The 21,682-nt window shown below is 39.4% G+C and overlaps 1 protein-coding gene across 1 annotated transcript in view; it reads right to left on the reverse strand.

Annotated features, from left to right (window-relative positions):
* The window catches only part of LOC121959889 (tetratricopeptide repeat protein 28-like), a 121,945-nt gene that overhangs the window by 20,088 nt on the left and 80,175 nt on the right, over window positions 1–21,682 (reverse strand). Inside the window, exons 6-17 of the mRNA XM_042509420.1 lie at window positions 19,677–19,898; window positions 17,079–17,267; window positions 16,898–16,994; window positions 7,153–7,349; window positions 6,916–7,069; window positions 5,959–6,130; window positions 5,494–5,662; window positions 5,242–5,402; window positions 3,621–4,109; window positions 1,365–1,557; window positions 1,132–1,212; window positions 418–670 (exon numbers count right to left, since the gene is read on the reverse strand). Coding sequence (XP_042365354.1) covers window positions 418–670; window positions 1,132–1,212; window positions 1,365–1,557; window positions 3,621–4,109; window positions 5,242–5,402; window positions 5,494–5,662; window positions 5,959–6,130; window positions 6,916–7,069; window positions 7,153–7,349; window positions 16,898–16,994; window positions 17,079–17,267; window positions 19,677–19,898 — 2,377 coding nt within the window. The remainder of the gene's footprint in view (window positions 1–417; window positions 671–1,131; window positions 1,213–1,364; window positions 1,558–3,620; window positions 4,110–5,241; window positions 5,403–5,493; window positions 5,663–5,958; window positions 6,131–6,915; window positions 7,070–7,152; window positions 7,350–16,897; window positions 16,995–17,078; window positions 17,268–19,676; window positions 19,899–21,682) is intronic.

A 21,682-nucleotide genomic window follows, 5' to 3' on the forward strand; every position in this document is an offset into this window, starting at 1 on the left:
TTTAGAAGTTGGATTTTTGGTGTTTTCAAATCATCTGCTTTGCTAAAAACACTGGAGAACCAAAGAAGTCAACTTTCAGGATGTTAGACTTGAAGCCGAGGAAAAGTTTTGGTTATTTCACTTCACAGATTTCTGATTTCTGTTTTTTCCCTGTGCTCATCTCACTGGCTTGAAGTGGGCAAATTAAGCATATCAGCTGAGATGCCTTTTAATAAAAAATGCATAAAGATATTCCTTTTACTTACTTGATTGCTTATTTAGCCATGGCTAACTTATTTTGTACAAAAACACCGAAACCAAGTTTTAATTTAACATCAGACTCTTGTCACGATCTCTCAATGCTTATTATTTTGACCAGATGAAAACAAAATGTTATTTGTTGTTTTAATATCTGCTGGTAAGCAGTTTGTTTCTTACCTTCCTGCAGGTACATCACAGCCTGTGCATAGTTTTGCAGTGCATGGTGTGTCCTCCCCAGGCTCCCGTAGGCCAGAGTTTTAGCTATCAGGTCGTTGGTCTGAGCCGCCACACTCAGGTGCTGCTCCTGGAAGACCACGGCACGCTCGAACTTCCCGAGAGCTTCGTAGGTCAGCCCGAGGTTTCCGTAGGCTCGGCCCTGACTCCTCACACAGCCCGTCTGCTCTGCGATCTCCAGAGCGCGCTGGTGCCACTGCAGCAGGACAGAGGGGTTAGTTAAAGCGTAACTTTGGACCGTATTTGATGTAAGAGACTAATGGCGACAACCACGAAAACGTGGCGTGGCTGAAATAAATCCCTAATTCACCCAGTTACACGTAAAAATATGCTGTCTCTGTATATTGTCATTGCTGTTTGTTTAAATGGACTCTGAACAAAAAGGTTTATCTGTGGAGGGATTATTTCCATATACACCAAAAATAACAATCTGAGCCCGTCAGTGACAAAAACAAGAACTTTCAGTGGACGTAAATTGATGGTGCTAACTTTCCTGTTGTTGGCTGTTTTGTAGCAACAATTTGTTTGTAATTTTCTTGTTAAATGTAACTTGAAACTTTTCCCCATGTTTTTGCAAGAAATAAAGCCAATTTGCTGAGGTTTCAAAGAGTTAAATTATGTTTAGGAAACACTGGTGTATTACAAATCTGCACAAACCTGAAGCGCCGTCTCGTTGTCTGCCATCAGCTGATAAACGCCTCCAAGTGCATCGCTTGCCTCTGCTTCCAGGGATTTATCCTGACAGTTAAAGCAGGATTTAATAAGATTTTCTTTGCATAATGTACTTTTTCATTACAAAAAAAGAAGAACAATCGTTTGTCACATTCAACAGGGCAAGAAGAGAGAAAACGGTAGCTGAAACAAGAACTGTTTTGCAGGTAAAGCCTTACCCCCGCCGTGCGTGCAATGTTCAGCTGATGTTCCAGGCAGGACAGGGACTGCTCGTAGTTGCCCAGCTGGCTGTGTAAGGTGCCCAGCTCCCCGTACGCCTGAGCCTTACCTCCACCCTCACCGCCCAGCTCATGGGCGACCACAAGCCGCTTCTCGAAGCACACCAACGCCTGCTGGAGACTCCCCATTGACCTAAAGAGAGCAAAGGGAAAAGAAAACAAGTGATCATCTATTTCTTAAAAAGCAGTGTACTTGTAGTTTTTAACGAGAATTACCGCCTCGTGGTTGTATGTCTTACGAACCTCTAAAGCTGCAGTTACAGTTTACATCCATGTCTGTCTAGACTCATACATAGCGATGGCAGTTGGTGATTTCATAGCTGACTTTTGACATTTTGGATATAAAATGTCATCGTTTTATTTCGTCATTTTTTTGTTATAATTAGTGTATTCTTGAGTTATGGCCAAAACATGTTTTGTAGGACCACGGTGACCTTTGACCACCAAATTATGATCAGTTCTTTGTTGAGTCTAACTGGATATTTGTGCCAAAGGTCACAATGACCTTTACCTTTGACCATCAAAATCAAATCAGTTCATCGATGAGTCCAAAAAGTTGTTTGTGCCAAATTTCTAGGATTTCCCCCAAGGCATTCTTAAGATTTTGCATTTACAAGAATGGGACAGAGGGACAAACGGAGGGACAGACTTTAGTTCAGGCAAAACATACGAAAACATAATGCCTCAGGCCACAGCTGTCGTCAGCATTAAGGCATAAAAAAATACATCCTTCTGGATTTTCCGCGACGACAGACCTCTTTTTTTCCAAAGAGACCCAAATGGCCAATTTATGAAAACAAACATTAAAGCAAAGAAGTTAATAATTTAGATTCTGGTTGTAAAAACAGTTCAGCATCCTCAGAGAAAAAGGAAAAGAAGATCTACAAAGGCTGTGTTCATTGAGATAAATCAGTGACTCTGTTCTCCTCATTTCCATCTCATTCACGCCCCAGAGAGCAGAAACAGATGGATAAAGGAAACCCATCGTTAAGCCTCGTTCCTCTTCTGTCAGTGAACATTACTCGTACGGTTTCTTATGTGGATACACTCTCTGAGAAGAACCGAGGGAGCTCCCACCACCACTGCTGCTTGTTACTGTTATTAAATTATGATTATTTTCATTTTTATCATGACTTTAATTTAAAATGTGTACGCTCGAGGCAAGAAAATCTCAGTTTTCTTGCATAAATGCTGCTCTGTATTAGAAAGGCATATCCAAACTAATGGGAGAGAACGGAACATAAATATATACATGACATAAATATTAATACAAACGGAAACTAAAGTCTTTGGCTGCAGGTGCAGTTACAGCATCAAGACACCTTTGATGGACTAAATTAAGAAATGCATGATGCAGATTTGCTCACATGGCATGTCCTCCTTGTTTGTTTTATTTTAGCCTGTAAGGGAGTGTATAATCCAGTTTCCATGTTCAGCATTAATTTCAAAAAGCTGTAATTTATGTAAATCATGCGCTTCCTCCAACTCAAGACAGACTGGGTACAGTCTCAAAAGAAATGCAGAGGAGAATTAAAAATACAAATTAAATTAGTTTGACTCTTATTTGCTTTCTTTCCAAGAGTTAGACAAAAAGATCGAAACCACTTTCACGCCTGTATAATAAAAATGAAGCTACAGAAATGGTGGCTGGATATTTTAACTTGACATAAAAGACTGGAAAAAGAGGAAAACAGCTATGCTTTATCTAATTTATTTAATTTGAACAAAAATTTGTGAATGGATTACTTAAGACCTACTAGGCACAGGCCCAGGAACCCAACTGTCAGGCGTCCCCTGGCCTGACAAAAACTACAACAAAGACATAGAAAACAGCTGCAAATCAGCAAAAAGAGACTCACAAAGGCTACAAGAAAGGGCAAAACAACCACAAAGAGACACAACACACCTACGAAGAGATGCAAAGCCACTGTAAAGAGACTCAAAATAACTACAAAGAAACACAAAATGACCACAAAAAGACACAAAGCAACTACAAATGACTCACAAAAAACAACAGAAAGAGATGTAAAACAGCTGCAAACAGACACAACTGCCATGAAAGGGTCAAATCAACCTCATAGAGACACAAAATGGCTTAAAGGAGACATAAAGCAACTACAAAGAGACTCAAAATGACTACAAAAGGCTCAAAATCAGCTGTAAGTGTATTAGGTGTACTTCTTTTGTTTTGCTTACCTGTGCGCATGGCCGAGTCCTCTGTAGGCTTTCTCCTGGTCCTGGACATGGTTGAGACTCTGAGCCACCGTCAGGTACTTCTCGTAGTACTGAATGGCCTCCTCGTAGTCTCCCAGAGCGTCGTAGCAGTCTGCCAGGTTCCCGTAGGCCCTGCCTCTGTCCAGCATGCTCTCAGTCCCACTCAGCTGCTGCAGCATGGCCAGCTGCTGCTCAAAATAGCCGATCGCCTCCTCAAACACCCCCATGTTCATTTTGGTGATGCCCATGTTCCCGTGGACCTGGGCCTCCAGACGGGCATCCCTGAGTCCCTGCGCCAGGCCCAGCTGGGCCTCGTAACACTGGAAGGTCGTAGCGTAGTCTCCCAGGGCCATGTGCACCGCTGCTAAGTGGCCGAGGGCGCGGCACTCCCCCTGCTGATCACCCAGATCCTTTCGGACGGTCAGTTCCTGGCTGTGGAAGGACAAGGCTGTATCCAACTGACGGAGCAACCTATTAGAGAAAAAGTCTGTTCATCATTTGCACATCAATTACAGAGATGCAGTAATTGTTATAAAATAAAATCTTAAAGGGTAAGTTTGGTACTTTCCATCCTCGACACTATTTTTCCTTGTTTTTGTGTCTAGGTGACTAATGGGAACAACTATTTTTGATATTGGTCCAGCACTGAGAGAAAGGGCTGCAGCCAACAGGCATGAAACAGGCTGCAATGTAACCACTCAGGGCAAGCAGTTTTATTGTATGTTTTTTTTTGCAACTGACAGGCTCAGATTGCTTTAAGTGTCTGACAACATTGTAGAAAAGATCCCTACAGAGACAGACTTTTTAGTTAAAGAAGCATTTCACTGATATAAAGAGGGACCTTACAATAAACTGGTCTGTCTCTGCAGGAGAAAGAAGCAAATACTTTTTAAATCTGTTGCTACGTGACTAGAGAAAACTCAAAAAATGACTTGTATTTGCTCAAAAAAAAAAAAAAACCTACACGTACCATGATGCATCATGGTGGGTGACGTAATGCAACCTCGACCATTTGACACAATTGTGGCTGGCTGGATCTCATATTACAGTAAAACTAAAAGATGTTTCTGAAAACATTTTAGGTGAGAAATAGACAACACAGTGACAACCTTGATTAACATCTCTGTAAGAATAATTTCCATAATGTTTTCAGACACTGAAAATTACAATCTGAGCCTGTCAGCGGCAAAAACAAGCACTTTAAGTGGACGTAAATTGGCGGTACTTGGTCGCCCTGAGTGACTACATTGCAACCTGTTTTGTGGAAAAACGGTTGCAGTGCTCTCTCTCACTGTTGGACAAGTTTAAAAAATTGTTGTTCCATAAGTCACTTTGACACAAAAACACAAGAAAATAGGGTCCAAGTTGAAAAATACCAAACTTAACCTTTAAGTCTCAGGCTCCATCCAACAACAATTAAATATTTATAGTAAATAAAAAGAAGACAAGTAAACCCAACATGAGCAGATAAACACAAAACTGTGCAAATTCAAACAAAGGATAAAACCTAAATACAACATAAAGTGCAGAAATTAGACAGTAATTGCAAATGAACAGTACGTGCAGGAGCTCACAGTGTAAAAATCTCTGTCGACTTTACTACCTGTGAACCGAGCCGAGTGCAGAGTAGGCGTCGGCCTCCATCTTCTGGTCGTTGACCTTCTGAGCCAGACTTAACTGCTGCTGGTAGAACCTCACGGCTCCCGGAAGATCACCCCGACACACACACACATCGCCCAGGTTCCCAAAGGCCCTGAACACCGCCTGCCGACAAACACGAGCACACGATTAACCACCACTCCCCGAGTAAAGGACCATGCAGTTAGTGAACTCGGCGGCGGCAGCGGGAGGCGACCTGCGTGTTATCCAGAGCTTGTGCCAGAGAAAGCAGGTATCTCTGACACTCCTCGGCTTTCTTGTGCTCCCCCAGTGCTTTGTGGGCCAGACCCAGGTTACAGTACGCTTTGGCCTGGGCGAGTTTGTCCTGGAGGTCCTTCGCCAGAGCCAGGTCCTGCTCATAATACCTGGGACGATGATGAAAAGTGCAAATCAAGACAAAAAAAGATAATACAAACTAGAAAAACATGAAGTAAACATTTCATTAACACAACAAGCAACACATAAGAATATAAATTTACATGCACATCCATTTGTTATAGTACTTTACTTATGTTTACAAACAATTTAAATTACATCTGCAATATTACTTTTTACTTTTAAACATTATAAATAATTAGATAATCTGTATTTTATTTTCACTTATTTGATGCTCTGTTGTATTTTTTTTTTGGTGTTTTGTAAAATGAGTTTATTGTCTGACCTGACGGCGTCTCGGTACTGTCCGAGGCAGTAGTGGGCGTAGCCGAGGTTGTGGCAGACCTTCCCCTCTCCCTCCAGGTCCTGCAGACTCGGAGCCAGAGCCAGGTACTGCTGGTAGTACGGCAGCGCCTGAGCGTACTCACCTCTCCAGCTGTGGAAGTTCCCCAAGTTTGCTGCAAATCAAGAAAACGTTTATTTTAATCAATCCAGATTCCCACTCCTCTTCTGTCCTCAGTGCAGTCAGTCTTAATTCATCTATTTTAGTTTGTATTTTATTTTATCTTTTTAATTTATTCTTTATTCTGCCCCGATCGTGTTTATTTCTATTCACTCTTATTGGTATGACTTGTTATTTTTGCTCTGTAATTCTTCTCTCTTATGTCTGTCCTTAGTTGGTATTATTGTTGGCTCATATCATTATGTTCTTCTGCAAGTAACCCCTCTTATGTTTGATTTGCTCTGTCTACCAAGGCACTTCATAAACTCTGTTTTTAAAGGTGCTATATAAATAAAGTTATTATTATTAATCACTGCATATCAAAATCTGTGTCCTTTGATGCCAATCTTTTAATTTTTGAGGCAGAAATGACAAGGACTGTTTATAACAGAAGAAAGACACGCTTAAAAGTAATGAATGAATAACAAAAGAGAAAAATACTTCTAAATATGATTACTGTTAATATTACTGTTGAATGTTGTTAAGACAGAAATGACAGAATGTTTAAAATACTGAATGTAATGAATAAAAAGGCCGAACAAAAGAGAAAAAATCTAAAAGAAAATATGCTGACTGTTAATACTACGGTTATTGATAAAATAACGAAAATATATTAATGTTTGATTTTTGATATTTGCCATTATAATGTACATGTGCTTAAAGAAATTGCAGCAGGGGGTCTCTGCCAGAGGCTAATGCAATTTGGGGGTCTTTGGCATGGCAAAGTTTGGGAAAGCTTGCCTAGCGCTCTGGCTTCGCTCTGCGTGTCCTGGAGCTCTCGTGCGATGGTCAGGTGGTGAAGGTAGTGCTGCAGAGCTCGGTCGTGAGCGCCCAGCGCCTGATAGGCCACAGCCAGGTTACCATGAGTGGAGGCCTGCGACGGACGATCATTCACCTGAAACACAGACACAGTTCACACTCCTGTTCTCCGCATGAGCGTCGACATGTTGCTTCTGCAGGAAGCAGCCGGGGACTCACCTCCAGGGAGATCTGCAGCTCTTGTCGGTGGTAGCGGACGGCTTGGTCGTAGATGCCGAGCGCGTGATAAGCGTTACCCATGTTTCCGTAGGCCCTCCCCTGGGCAGCGTAATCACTGAGCTCCTGGGCGAAGGACAGGTGGGCTTTGTGAAGCTTCAGGGCTGCCTCATACTCGCCCTTCATCTGGTGGATGATGCCTGACATAGAAATAAAAAAAGGGAAGACACACCTTGTTTTTTAAAAAGTGACAAAAAGGAAATGAAGATACTGTTAAGCAACATATTTTAACAAGAGTTTATTTTACGAGGTCTGAGCTGAGTTGTTTTAAGGTCTTTTTTGACAAGTTCAAGTCATTTGAAAAGTCAAATCAAGTCTAATGTACTTTGTTCAGTGGCTCTGAGGGTCAAAACACAACATTTCAGAAAACACAACCAAATTTTCAAGTCAGTTGAAACAGGTTAAATGAGTCTTGAGTCTGTCAGCAGAGCAGCTTCAAAGTTTTGGGGCGATTCAAATCAAGTCTGAAGTCAATCGACACAAGTCCAAAATGTAAGTGAAGAGATACTAAAATTGGAAAATTTTCAGGTCAGATCTCATGGTCAAGTCTTCAAAGGAGTCGAGTCTCAAACAAGTCAGAAAAGTCTTCATAATTTTGACGTAAGTCTGACTTGTGTTCAAGTCTCAAGTCTGCAGTTCATTCATCATTAATGTGATCGGTAGTGAACATCAAACAGAGCTTCCTACACATGTAGGAGAAGTCATGATGAATTCCCAAAACGATGCACAGAGATATAAATACACAACAAGCAACAGAAACGTGTGTGTGTGTGTGTGTGTGCGTGCGTGTGTGTGTGTATATACACTCGCGAGTCTATATAACAGTGGAACTCCATGTCGTTACACATTCACCAACAGGGGACTTAAAACCCAACAGGGGACATTTCTTTAGGTACCAACTTGGTGATGCTCTAAATTATCCTAAAATCATGTCTTAAAGCCTCTGGTGAAATTTGTCAATATTTGCCAAGAGGGGACCTAAATGTGTGTGTGTGTTAATACCCATACTCAGAGCCGTTCATGCTGGTTGGAGGTGTTTGAACGACCCATTCACACACGTTCTTAATAGTCCAGGGTAAATGTCCGTGCCCTGGAGTGGGCTGTTGGACATGTCTGCGCGCTGGAGTAAGGTATCGGACATGTCCACGCTGGGGCGGGCTGTTGCACATTTCACTGCACTGGAGCGGGCTATTGGACATGTCCGCCTTGGAGCGGGCTATCGCACATGTCCGCGCACTGGAGCCATCTGCCGGACATGTCCATGCGCTAGCGTGAGCTATCGGACATGTCCACACTGGGGCGGGCTGTCGCACATTTCTGTGTGCTGGAGCGGGCTATCGGACATGTCCGCGCTGGAGCGGGCTGTTGGACATGTCTGCGTGCTGGAGTGGGCTGTTGGACATGTCTGCGTGCTGGAGTGGGCTGTTGGACATGTCTGTGCTGGAGCGGGCAAATACTAAAATACTTACTTTTTTCCTCTGGGTTTACTTTTTACACTGACAGATTGATAATTGCAGTTGGTCTGGTATATATAGCCTATAGCATGTATATATACTGTATATATATATACAGTGAATCCTGACAGTCCCCTGTTGGGATGATGTGTGTGTGTGTGTGTGTGTGCATGTGAACATATAAGTTCTGATGAAGATAAAGAGTGCAGAGCAGTAAATAATTAAAAAGCTACAGTGTGAAAACTCAACAAATCTAATAAAATCTGCTGCTGTGGATCTTCAACATGCAGATGCAGAGATGCGTCTCCTCTCTTTTGGGGAAAAGAGACTGGAAACTGTACGTCCCAGTGGCCTGCCCAACTTTTTATGTGCTATGATCCCAGCTGTCAACAACCCAGTTTACAGAGTTTACACACAGTGGAAGACAGAATATAAGAAAAAAGCCAGAGAGGAGACGGTATAACAACGCAGAGGAGTTATTGTTGCTGCACAGCCACACAACCAGGTGACAGAAAAGACTCTAAAATGCACAAATCTTAAACCTGTCTGTGTACAACTTTAACTAAAATTGTGCTTAGCTGTACACAATGTAAATAAATCAATACATAAAAAATAGAATAAAATAAAAATTATATTAAAAATAAATTAAAATGTCGACAACCTGGTTTCAATTTGACATATGAAGAAATCCTAAAACCTGTATGCTAAATACGTGTTATCACTGCTAAAAAGAGACAGAGGAGGACAGATGAGAGGGAGGTTAGGAGAGGGGACACAGGGACACGGGAGGTGTCCAGGCACCAGATGGAAACGGTGATATGTGGCTTTCACTGTGTGTGTAGACAGAGACAGAGAGAGACTGAGTCTGTGGCACATTTCCAGCTCGGTCCTACTATCACGATTTACTGTTTTCTTCATGTAAAAAAGAAATAAAAATAGAAATTCAAATTCAAAACTACCATGACTATGTCTGGTGATATCCTACTATTTTCTTCACCTACAAAAAATAAAGAATAAAAATTATAAAAACAAAAATTCATGACTACGATGACTATGTCTAGTGATATTCATTTTCTTCATTTCAAATAAATAAACAAAAACAAAAAATTCAAACCAACAATAAATGTACCTATTAACAGGTATTGTGTGTATTTATTTTTCCTCTGTGCCATAGAGCTCCATAATTAATAATAGAAAAAATGTATGAATATGCCACTGAAAATAGTCCCCAACAAACAAACATCCTCCTGTTTGATAAACACTACGGTGACCAGCTGCTTTGGGAAATTATGTTGGCTTTTTTCTTTCAAAATGAAACTTTATGTTTTTGGTAGGAACCAGCGGGCTTGGAGATGAGACGCACAGACAAGAGACGGACAAACGATTGATTTAAACAAAAAACACAGAACAATGTTAGCCTTAAGCATGGTGGTTCCTTTGTGTAAAACTTGATCATTGTGAAATTGTCTTGTTTCCACACACACAGTTAGCCACATATCAACATTTGATCAAGTATTTGCATATAAAATCCTAAAATCCTCTTTGTGCTGCACCACTATTAAGACATGGCAATAAAAAAGAACTGCACAACAACATCCTGCATGTAAGTCCTCTAGCTGAGCAGCCATCCTCATACAAAACCATTATCCTTTGACTATTTATAGCATCCATATGTGCACTAATTCAATATTTCATCACCAGTGCATCTGTAAACCATCATCCCCATTAAGCCTCATGGAGGTAATCAATGATGATTCAGTTTATAGCACTCTGAAGAATTCAGAAAGCACTTCACAATAAAAAAACTGAACACAGAGACACAAAACTGATGTCGAATTTAAAACAACAAAAGCAGACTAATTAAAAGAATAATAAAATGGGGCGCACAAAAGCAATAAATTAAAATTAATAATTGCATCTTTAATTGGCGTATTATAGACGGGTGTGCGACTTCAAAAAGAAGTCAGTCACGCTCTGCGAAGCCTCAAAGAATAATGATGCATATTTCATTCTTTTTATTTTTCATTTGCAATTGTGTGTACGAGTGACATCAAGTATGCATGAAGTGCACATGTTCCCACTGCATGTTCTGGTTTTATTAACCCTTTGAAACCAAAGTAAACTGGCTTGCATTCTTTCAAAACACACGAAGAACAAAAAGGTATTGAGCAACAGAATAAGAAATCACCCAAAAAACTAGAAAATAGTAAAAAAAAAAAAAAAAAAAGTACAAGAAAATTACCTGAATTAAAAAATAAAAAAGAAACCCAAATAAATTAAAAATTAAAAAATAAATAAATAAATAAATAAACAAGAAGGAATGACCTTGAAAAAAGAGAAAAAAATCCGCCCTTATTTTAAATCTGTAATAGATGGACTTATGATTGATTCTGAGTCTTGAAATTTTTTTTTTTTAAAATGCCAGCATTAACCCTTTGAAACCTGGGCAAATTGGCTTATTTTTTTCAAAACATTGATGGGAGGCAATAGCAACAAAAGAAGAAATGACTCAAAAATTAGCAAGAAATTACTTATTTAAAAAATAAAAGCAATTATTAATTTTATTATTATTACTATTATTATTATTATTATTATATTAATCATCATCATCATCATCATAATACTACTAATCACTCCTGGAAAAGTGCTTAAAAATTACAATAATTTTGTAACACGTTTCATGTGTGTAATTATCATAATTATGAATATATATATGTTTTCTTTTTTTTATCCCCAGAAAAAAAATTCCCAGTCTTTTTAAAAAGATTATCTAAATCTACTAATTTCTTGTAATTTGTACACCATTTCTTATGAAGTTGCTAACTGACTTTATTTCTCCATGTTTTGAAATAACTTGCACCAATTTGCTCAGATTTCAGAGGGTTAAATACTTGTAAACGATGTTTGAAAGCAGCAAAGGGATGTCGCTCCAGGTTTGAAAGAGTTAACAACATGATTTTTATGCACACATCTTTGCTCCTGAAGTCAGCCCGCGTTGAGTCGATTGCAGGAAACATAAAACTGTGTGTTTAAATAAAAAAGGCAGTGATGCTGGGCTAACGCAGGGTGTTTTTAAGCCCTGTGTGGAATATGTAGGAAGCAGGTTACATGCAGAAGACGAGGAGGCTGCTGATAAGGAGAGGAAGACCTCGTTCATCGGGGTCTCGCACTAAGAGGATTACAGAGCAGCCTGCAGAGTTGGCTGGAGTCGCTGGTTGCAGTTCCAGCCGTCCTCTTAAACTCTGCTAACACACGAGCGTGAGTTCCTCGGAGGCGTCAGCGCGCCAGCTCTCTGCAGAGACGCTGCAGGACGGATGCCGGGATTCCCCGACACGCAGAGGGGGTCGCGGCGTGCACAGAGCCGAGCCGTGAGGATTAGAGGTGTGGAAAATGAGGTGAGATCTGATGACGGGGTTTTCGGCTGACACAGCACGGAGAGATTAGAGGAGGGGGAGGAGGTGGTGACCTCCGGGAAAAGGCCTCGTCGTCAGTGAATACATCGGGTGTGGCCGATGTGAGAAACACGCAACTCTTTGCTTTATGTGTCACATTCGGCTGTTTTTTGTTTGATTTAAAGATGTAAAATGTGTTGCATCATCAAACTGGAATTTGGTGCAGAAAAGTGGTGATTAAACTTTAAACGGCACCAAAACAAATCACTAAAGAGTTTCATGACACGAATCAACACTCCAGCGGAGATATTTCTGGAGTTAGAGAGCGTAAATTATATATTGAGTTTGATATTTGATATTAAGGTTGATAAGATCTTTTTACAGGAAAAGGGAGGAGGAGAGGAGACAAGAAAGAAGGAAACGAGAGAAGAGAAGGGAATAAGGAGGATGGAAGATAAGGGGAAACAAGAGAGGAGATTAGGAAACAAAGGAGGAAAGGATTAAACATGATGGGAGAAAGGAGGAGGAAACAAAAGAGGAGAAGATAAGAGACAACAAGGCAGGAAACAAAGGAAGGAAATGGCAGGAGGAAGAAGAGAAGGGAAGGAGAAGAAGAGAGTAGAGGAGGAAACGACAAGGGAATGAGGGGAGAAGAGAGGACATATACCAGAGGGAAGAAGAGAGGGAACAAAGGAGGAAAGGACAAAAGAGCAACAAACTAGGGAGGAGAGGAGGAGGAGGGGAAAAAGGGAGGGAAAAAGAGGAGAGGAGATAAGGAAATGGAGAAAAATGTGAGAAAGGAGAGGAGGAAACGTGGGAAGAAAGGAGGTAAGGAAAGGAAGGAAGAAGAAGAAGAAATGAGAGAAAGGAGAAGACAAGGAAATGAGGGAAGAATAGAGGAGAAAATGAGGAAACAAGGAAAGGGAAGGTGGACAGACAGGAGACTAAGAGGAAACGAGAAAAGGAAAGGAGGACACATGGGAGGAAATCAAACCCAAAAAAGGGAGAGAAAAGTAGAGGATAGGAGAAAACAAGGGTAGAAAGAAGGAAACAAGGATGGAAGAAGGAAAGGAGAGCAGAATAAAGAGAGGAGGAAACAAGGAAGTAGTGGAAAAAGAAGAAAGGAAATGAAAGGAAAGGGAGGAGATGAAACAAAAAAAGGAGAGAAGAGGATGGGAGAACACAGAGGACAGAGGAAATACAAGAGGAAAGGAGAAGAGGATACAAGTGAGGAGTGGAAAGGAAAAGAGGAGAAAAGAAAACAAGAGAGGAGAGGAGAGAAGAGAAGGAAAGGAGAGCAGGGCGGAGAGGAGGAAACAAAGGAGAGGAGGACGGAGCGCTGTGGAGTCAGCAGCTCTGAGAGAGAAAAGCATCATCCATAAATGATGATGTGAGTCATTGATCTGCAGCTCGTCTGTCAGACGCTCGTCCTCTCAGACTCACTTCAGCTCCTGCAGAGCGAGTTTCACTTCTGCTCCTCCAACGCCCAAAATAACCCGAAAACTCAACACAAGACGTGTTTAAATAAACAAACAAAAGAGGAAACTTGCACTTCATTTATGCTACTTAATACTTCTACTCAGCTACATCGCAGAGGTAAATGTACTTTTTTACTGCACTTCATGGATCTGAAAGCTACGATGGAGGATTAAGGCCATGTCAAAGAAAAAAAAAAAAATTTCAGAATAAACTTAAAATATTACAAGAAAAAAAGTAATAATTTTCTGAGAAAAAAAAGTTGTAATTTTATGAGAATAGAGTCGTAATATTCTGAGAATAAAGTCATAATTTCCAGAATTATTTCGTAATAGTACGAGAATAAAGTTGTGGCTTCATGAGAAAAAAAATCTTAACTTAATGAGAATAAAGTTGCAATATTGCAAGGATAGAGTCGTAATTTTACAGAAAAAAAGGTGTAATTTGACTAGAACAAAGTCATAATTTTGAAAGAAAGGAAATCACAAAAACAAACATATTGCCAGCAAACTTTAAAACAATAAACAACTTCACAAGAAGTGACCCAAAAATGAGCCAGATGTTAATATAAAAGTCAGGGCTACAAAAAAAAAGTACCTGAAAATAAGCAATAATAATTTGGGAAAAACAATGAAAAGACCTAAGAAAAGTGCTGAAATAAAACAATAATAATAAATACGATAAACAATATGATCTCACACACACACACACACACACACACACACACACAGTGGCGAGCTGTCCACTCAGCGGTGGAGTCGGGTTCAGCAGCTCTCACATTTCGATGTGGCCGCAGAAACCAGAACCTCGTTAATAAAACATGAGCTCTGATTGGCCGGAGAGCTCTGTGCTGCGGTCATGTGATCGGCCTCAGGTGATGGAGAGCAGGACCATCACATCATCTACGGCCGGGGGCCGAAGAAGTATTCAGGTCCTCAGTGAAAGTACTAATACCACACTGTGAAAATACTGCACTGCAAGTACAGTTCTGTGCGTCAATCTGAGGCCACAATAGACTTTAACACAGTTTTAACCCTTTGAAACCTGGAGCTGCATCCCTCTTCTTGTGCTGCTTTCAGACACCATTCACAGGTATTTTAACCTTTGAACGTCTGTACATTTCTGTTTAAAAACACATGAGGGAAAAGGCAATGAGCAAATGCTCTGCAAACTGCAAGAAATTACTTGATTTATAAAATTTATTTTTTTTTAAAAGCGAACAGAAAGTTTTAGGTTTAAAAGAACAAAAAAGCTAGGGAAACCTACATAATTACATATTTAAAATTATGTTAGATAATTATACATTTCAATGCACTCCTTTCAACATCTTGTTGGCTTTGTTTGATTTTTACCCCTCCTTTTTCATTTTTATTTAATTTTAGGTTTTTTTTATTTATTTATTTTACAAATTTTAATGTAATTTTCTTTTACTTGTTTTTTTCTAATTTCTTGCATTTTTAGGGGTAATTTCTGCTTTTGTTGCTCAATGCTTTCTCTCAGTGTTTTTGAAAGAAATCAAGGGAATTTTCTCAGGTTTCAAAGGGTTAAAGGGGATATATACATGCCGGTGTGTATCATCATTTTTACTTTGCTGAAATAACAAAGTTTAAAGCGGCCAAAGACTTTTGCACAGTGCAGTAAAAGTCCTGCACTGGAGCGTCCAAGTACGTGATCATGGCCTGAATCCAAAAACTGCACTTAAGTCCAGTACTTGAGGAAATGTACTTGGTGCTCAAATGTAACAGAAGAAGAGTCCATTTGTCTGTGAGCTGCTGATCGATGCAGACTGACTTGATCAGGTCCCGGACAACAGCCCAGTCCGTCTATTGAGTCACCGTGGCGACAGCAGTGACACAGCTGCTCAGTGGTTAACCCTTTGAAACCCGAGGACATTTTTTTTGTGCTTGCGAAAACAAGTGGAGGCAGCAATTAACTTAACAACAAATGTCCTAAAAAAATAGCAAGAGATTAGTAAAAGTTTGTAATAAAATTGCCTGAAAATAAGCACAAAAAAAGCAAAAAGGAAATTTATCAAAGAAAATGACCTTAAAGAAAATAAAAAAACACATAGGTATATTTTTTTCTGTTACATAATTGTAAATATTTAATTAGAATCTGGACATATTCTTTTCTGGACATATTTTTTTTTTGATATTTTTTAATAACACTGCTTTTACTTTTTATCTAAAACTGCATCACATCATTCGCTTTTTGAAAATGAAATTCATGCAGAATACGATAAAAGACATTCACAGTGTTTACTCTGAAGTTTGCAAAGAGCACGATGAAGTCAGAGAGGAAAAGAGCGAAACTATTTCCCGACATATGAAAACATTAGTCTTTCTATACATAAATTACTGATGTGATAACAGCAACAACAACAACAAAAATAATAATAATTAATATAATAATAATAATAATAATAATAATAGTAACAATAATTACCTGAAAAAATCTAACTGGGAAATTACATGAAAGGACATTTCTGGACATTTTTTTCTAGATTATTATTATTTTTTTAATTATTATTTTTAATTATTATTATTATTATCATTATTTTCTTTTTTTTCTATTCTAAATCTGCAAAAAAGTTTTGCAGTTTGCAGGACATTTCTTGCCAAGTTGCTCATTGTATTTTTTCCCAGGTTTTGAAAGAAGTCACACCAATTTTGCTCAGTTTCAAAGATTTAAAAACTTCTGAACTGCATCAAAAGAAAATTATATCAATACAGGTTAAAAAGGGTTAATATAACAATATTTCCATCAACCCCTCTGTTTTCTTATCTACAGTTTTGCCTCTTTGTTGTTGTTTTTTCAGTGATTTTACTAAAAAAATCAAACTGAGTCTGAAAAAGGGCATTAAATAGGATTTTTTAATCCCAACACTTCAAGTTTTTACCAGCAAAATTCTGCTGCAAAACTACTTATTTCCATCCTTTTTTAGGAAAATAGTTCATATATCATCCATAATAAACTTTTTGTGCAAAAACAGGTATCTTGTGGCGTTCATTATAGTGGCTGTGTTTGTGGTTATTTTAAGGCATCGCTCTGCATTTCTGTTAAATGTTTGAAAGCACACAGAGCGCCGTCAGATCGACTATTGAACTGAATATGAAGCAGTAATTTAAAGCCAGAGTTGTTGTTGTAGACTCTTTTCTTCTTTTATTCAGAACATGCACACCTTGTTTTTTGTGATGTTTTTTCTTTTCCACAATACAAAGAAGAATCTGACACCTTCCTCATCTGTTTATCCTCTGGGGGTGACGGTGCAGCTTGATTATGCTCACTTCTCCTCACCATATTTTCTAATTTTCTCCTGATTTCTGGAAGCGAACACGTGTAACATGTGCGGCTGGATAAACTCACCGAGGTTGGACGACGCTCGACCCTGAGCCGCTCTGTCCTGCAGCTCCTGGGCGATTTCTAACTGGTGCTGATGGTGCTGCCGAGCTCTGTCCAGGTCCTGAGGATCGCACAGAAAAAACGTTACTCACGTTTATTATTCACAGAATATCAAAATACTTACAAAATACTGTTAAAAACCAACCTGCATGCAGCGGGCGGCGTGTCCCAGACCAGCGTACGCCCTCATCTCGATGGCTCTGTCGGTCAGCTCCTGAGCTAACTCCAGCACCCGTGTGTGGTACGAGATGGCCTTGTCGAAGTCCCGCTGAGAGTGGTAGGCGCTGCCCAGGTTGCTGTACGCCCGCGCCTCCTCACGCCGGTTCTCCAAAGTCTGCAAAAACACACATTTAGAAATTACGTCAGAGGCAATTTTACATTTTCTGAGTGTCCCAAGTCAGCAAATATTAGGTATTAGTAACAATATTCTCTGTTTCATTATCAGTAGGCATACATGACTTAAATTAAAGACCGAATAAAGATTTTGTTTTTAAAACAATGTCACTTGCATCATTGCATTAACCCTTTATAACCTGAACAAAGTGGTATGATTCAAATGCTTTGGGAAAAATGGTTATGAGCAATAAGAAATTACCCCAAAATTTGTGTGAAATTAGTAAAAAAGGTGTTAAAAAACATCAGAAAAAAAGAAAAAAGCAAAGTAAAAAAAAAAAACAACAACAACAAGAAAATGACCTGAAATACTTTTTTAAAAAAAAATGATAATAAGAATGTACCATAATTATAAAAATATATTTATGGTAATTATAATTTACTGGACACTTTTCTCTTGCCTTCAAAAAAAAAATCTAGATCTACTAATGTCCTGCAAAATGCAGGAAGTTTTTCGCAAAGTTGATCTTTTCCTTTTTTCCCTATATTTTCAAAAGAAATCAAACCATTTTGCTCCAGGTTCAAAGACTTAGATATTTCTGAAAGCTGTTTGAATGAAGCACAAAAAAGTGACGTTGATAAGTGTTTCAAAGAGTTAAAAACAAACTCAAAATCAAAATGATGCATTTTAACTCTATAGAAATACAAACAAAAATATATTTTCTGTTTTGAATGATAAAGAAGGACCCTCACGGCTCCTCACAGAGAGAAGTTGTTTCACGTTACAAGCTGAAACACTAAACTGTAAAAAAAATAACTTCATAAACTCTCAGTAGTCTGAAGATTTGACTTAATTCTGGTACAAATCGAACTGTCAACAGATGGTCAATTTGTATGTGAGGGGAGAGCGAGCTGCACAGAGGCGTGATGCTGGCTGCAGGGGCTGGCCGCTTTGCAATTTTACACTTCATCCAAAAAAAACGTACCATAAAAAGTGAAATGTGCACACATTATTGTCTGTTTGTTTGTGCAACATTTGCAGAGAATATTTCACGACTACAGTCCTGAATACACACCATGTTCTTTGGGGAAATGTGCAGTAACTTTGTTATAAAATACTACATTCAGCAAATGATGCGTTAAAATAAACACAACATCCAGTAACTGATCTCCTCCTGTTTGAATTTATCTTAGTCTTGAAATACAAATTACGCCTCTCTCCATAATAATCCTAAACTCAATTACTGGATGCAGCTGGTGTCTTTATATTCAATAAGTACACAGGATATCCATTTTTAGCCTGTTTATGAAACATCGTCCCTGTGAATATTTGGCTGCTTTTTCACATCGCAGCTGAATTCTGTTTTTTTTTTTGTTTAGTCTTTCAGCACTGTTGTCATAAAAAACCTCAAAACTCTCTTTAAATGTGTTACCCTAAAGTGAAGAACTGTGCGCTTTTCTGTAGTTTATGATCTCATACAGTAAAAGGAAAACTTCATCCCCAAATTGATCATCTGTGTAACAGTTATTCATCCTGTTTTAGGGTAATTTTGTAAAGATAGCTTTTGTTTTTGTGGCAGGCCTTTCACAGTGAAAGAAAAATCCAAAAATGGAGAAAATTCTTGATTTTGACACTGCACAAAAAATAATAATAAATAAATCAGTGTTGCTTCTAATCATTGAATCCCAGGCTGTGATAAAATTTTAAAAAATCTACTTAATTGTGAAATGTACCGAAAATAATTTAATATTATTATTTTTTTTAAGTACATTGAAAATAATAAATAGCTATTTTTATGTCTAAAAACATAGTGGCATCATGACAAAAACCTGGCATTTAAAGGGTTAAAATTCTGAAAATAAATAAATATTTGATTCTTGTGATTAGGAATGACGCTGGTTAAAAAACGAACTCAATGAAAGTAAAAAATAATATTAATTAATAATTTTTAAAGCTTGATTTTTAAAAGTGCACAAAGTGATACGAGTGTGTGTGATATAAAAGTGTTTGTTGCTCTGGTGTGTCAGCAGAAGAGTGTGTGTGGGACTGAGGCAAAATGAACCACAGTGTGTGTGTGTGTGTGTGTGTGTGTGTGTGTGTGTGTGTGTGTGTGTGTTAATGGTGATGACAAAAACATGTCACCCAGTGCAACAGTTAACAGTTTTTGGACAACAGTGGAGCTCTGTGGCACAGAGGAAGAGGATATTTCAGGCTCTGATACACAGTAATACTTGTTAGTGGATATATTTACTGTTGGTTTTGGAGTTTTTGTTTTTGTTGACAATAAAAAAACACCAGAATGATCCTTTACGATCTCACTGGGCGAATCCGAATCGCCAGAAAAGTTTAGCAGTCACAAAGTTTTCCTCCTCCATCAGAAACGACACATCATGAGACGTGCTTCTGTACCTTCGCGATGTCCAAGTGCTGCTCGTGGCACTGAACGGCGTTGGGGAAGTCTCCCAGCGCTGTGTACACGGCGCCCATGTTGCCCAGCTGGCGCGCCTCGGAGAGCTGGCACTGCGTTTGTCTCGCCAACAGCACGCACTGTTTGTGGCTGGCCAGCGCGTTGGGGTAGTCACCGATAGCTGTGTACACGTGGCCCAGGCTGCTGAGAGCGTCCGACGCCGCCTGAAAACACACACACACACACACACACACACACTGCTGAGTGCCCAGTAAAGAGAGCGACTAAACCAGTCACACAGTCCCAGTAAACACAAACTATGTTCAGACACAAAAGCAAGCAGAAGCTTTGACTTTAACATATTAAAACATAATAACTCATCACTGTTTTTGCAACAAGTCCAGTTTATTACAACCTGCAGAGATTTTTTATTTTCATTTATTTTATGTTTCAAAGGTTTAAATACTTGTGAAAAGCATCTGAGCAAGAAAAGTGGTGGAGATCCAGGTGTTAAAGGTTGTTTTTTTTCGTGCTTTTCGTTGATGTTAAACTCAGAGTCGTGCTGACTGCACGTTTGTATCCGTCGCTTTCAGACTCTTCTGTCTGCTGTTTTCAGCTCGGTGAATGTGGTGTGAAGGAGTCACACCTGAGGACTGTCCTGTGCAGTCAGCTTCACAGTTTAATCCCATTTGTGTATTTATTGTTCTCCTCAGTTCGAACATGCGGATGAATCTTATCTTTTTTCAGAGTGTTAGGAATCAGTGAGTTAGATAATCTGGATCAAGTGTTGGCTTGTTTACAGCTCGTCTGACCGTCTGACTGCACGTGTTCGTTGTGCTGTCGGCCCTCAGTGCAGTGAAGTCAATGTGTTCCCAAATCTCAGCGTTTCCTTTGTTAATTCAGAGATTTTTTATTAGTTTAACTGAGAGAAATGATGCACAAAACTGCGAAAAAGAAAGACCCGATGTGTCATTAAACTGAAAAACACTGAGGAGAGAATCAGGATTTAGAGCGTCTCTTGTCTCAGTTAAAGTCTGAGACATGTCGAGTTTTTTTGTCCCCTCAAATCTAATGTTTTCAGTGTAGATGTTCTTGGGAACGAAGGTGTTTTGGCACCAAGTGTTTAATACATCAATAGTCTGAGAGCTCGAAATGTCATATAATTCCAGAAATGTCCTTAAATCCAATAAGCATCCTTAAAATCCGAGAAACTTCCTAAAATCTGAGAAATGTCCTAAAATCCTTGAAATGTCCTAAAATTGAGAAACATCTTAAAATCCCATAAATGTCCTTAAACCTGAGAAAAGACCTAAAATTTTAGAAACATCCTAAAATCTTGGCCCTGGCCCCTGGCCTTCTGTCATTTTGCAAAAGTGGCCTCCAGTCAGAGTGTCTCTGACCTAAATACGTCCTCCACCACTGCAGGACAGTTAGAGGACATTGTTCAGAGAGAAGGTAAAAGGAGGACGTCACCTCCTCAAACTACAAATGAAAACGTTATTGGAGGCTTCAGGAGCGAGAACGAATCTTTCACTTCCTGTTAGTCTCTGCAGCTGTGAGCGTCCTCGGCACACGAGGACACTTTCAGAGCACGAGGACACTTTCAGAGCACGAGGACACTTTCAGAGCACTTTGAGCTCTCTAATGATTTCAGGCAGCGCTCCTCCTGCTAATTACAGACACCTCTTCACACATAACACCACGCAAATAACCACCAGTGTTTCAGCAGCAAAGTTCACACCACTGCTGTCTTTGTGAAAACAAGGCCGTGAACTCACACACACACACACACACACACACACACACACACACACATTGTGTCAGTTGTACACACTCGTCTGTTTCTCTGATTAAAGAAATGAGAAAGGGTCGCTGCTCGCGCTTTAGTAATTTGAAACCTTCCCACTCGTCTGCTAACTAATCTTAAGGTTATTGGTATTGATCAGAGGAGTCATGGGAAATATTCATCAGGTCTGAGGAGGTCTGTTTCAAATTAACAAAGAGAACG

This window comes from Plectropomus leopardus, chromosome 20 (assembly GCF_008729295.1).
Source record: "Plectropomus leopardus isolate mb chromosome 20, YSFRI_Pleo_2.0, whole genome shotgun sequence".
Lineage (NCBI taxonomy): Eukaryota > Metazoa > Chordata > Actinopteri > Perciformes > Serranidae > Plectropomus > Plectropomus leopardus.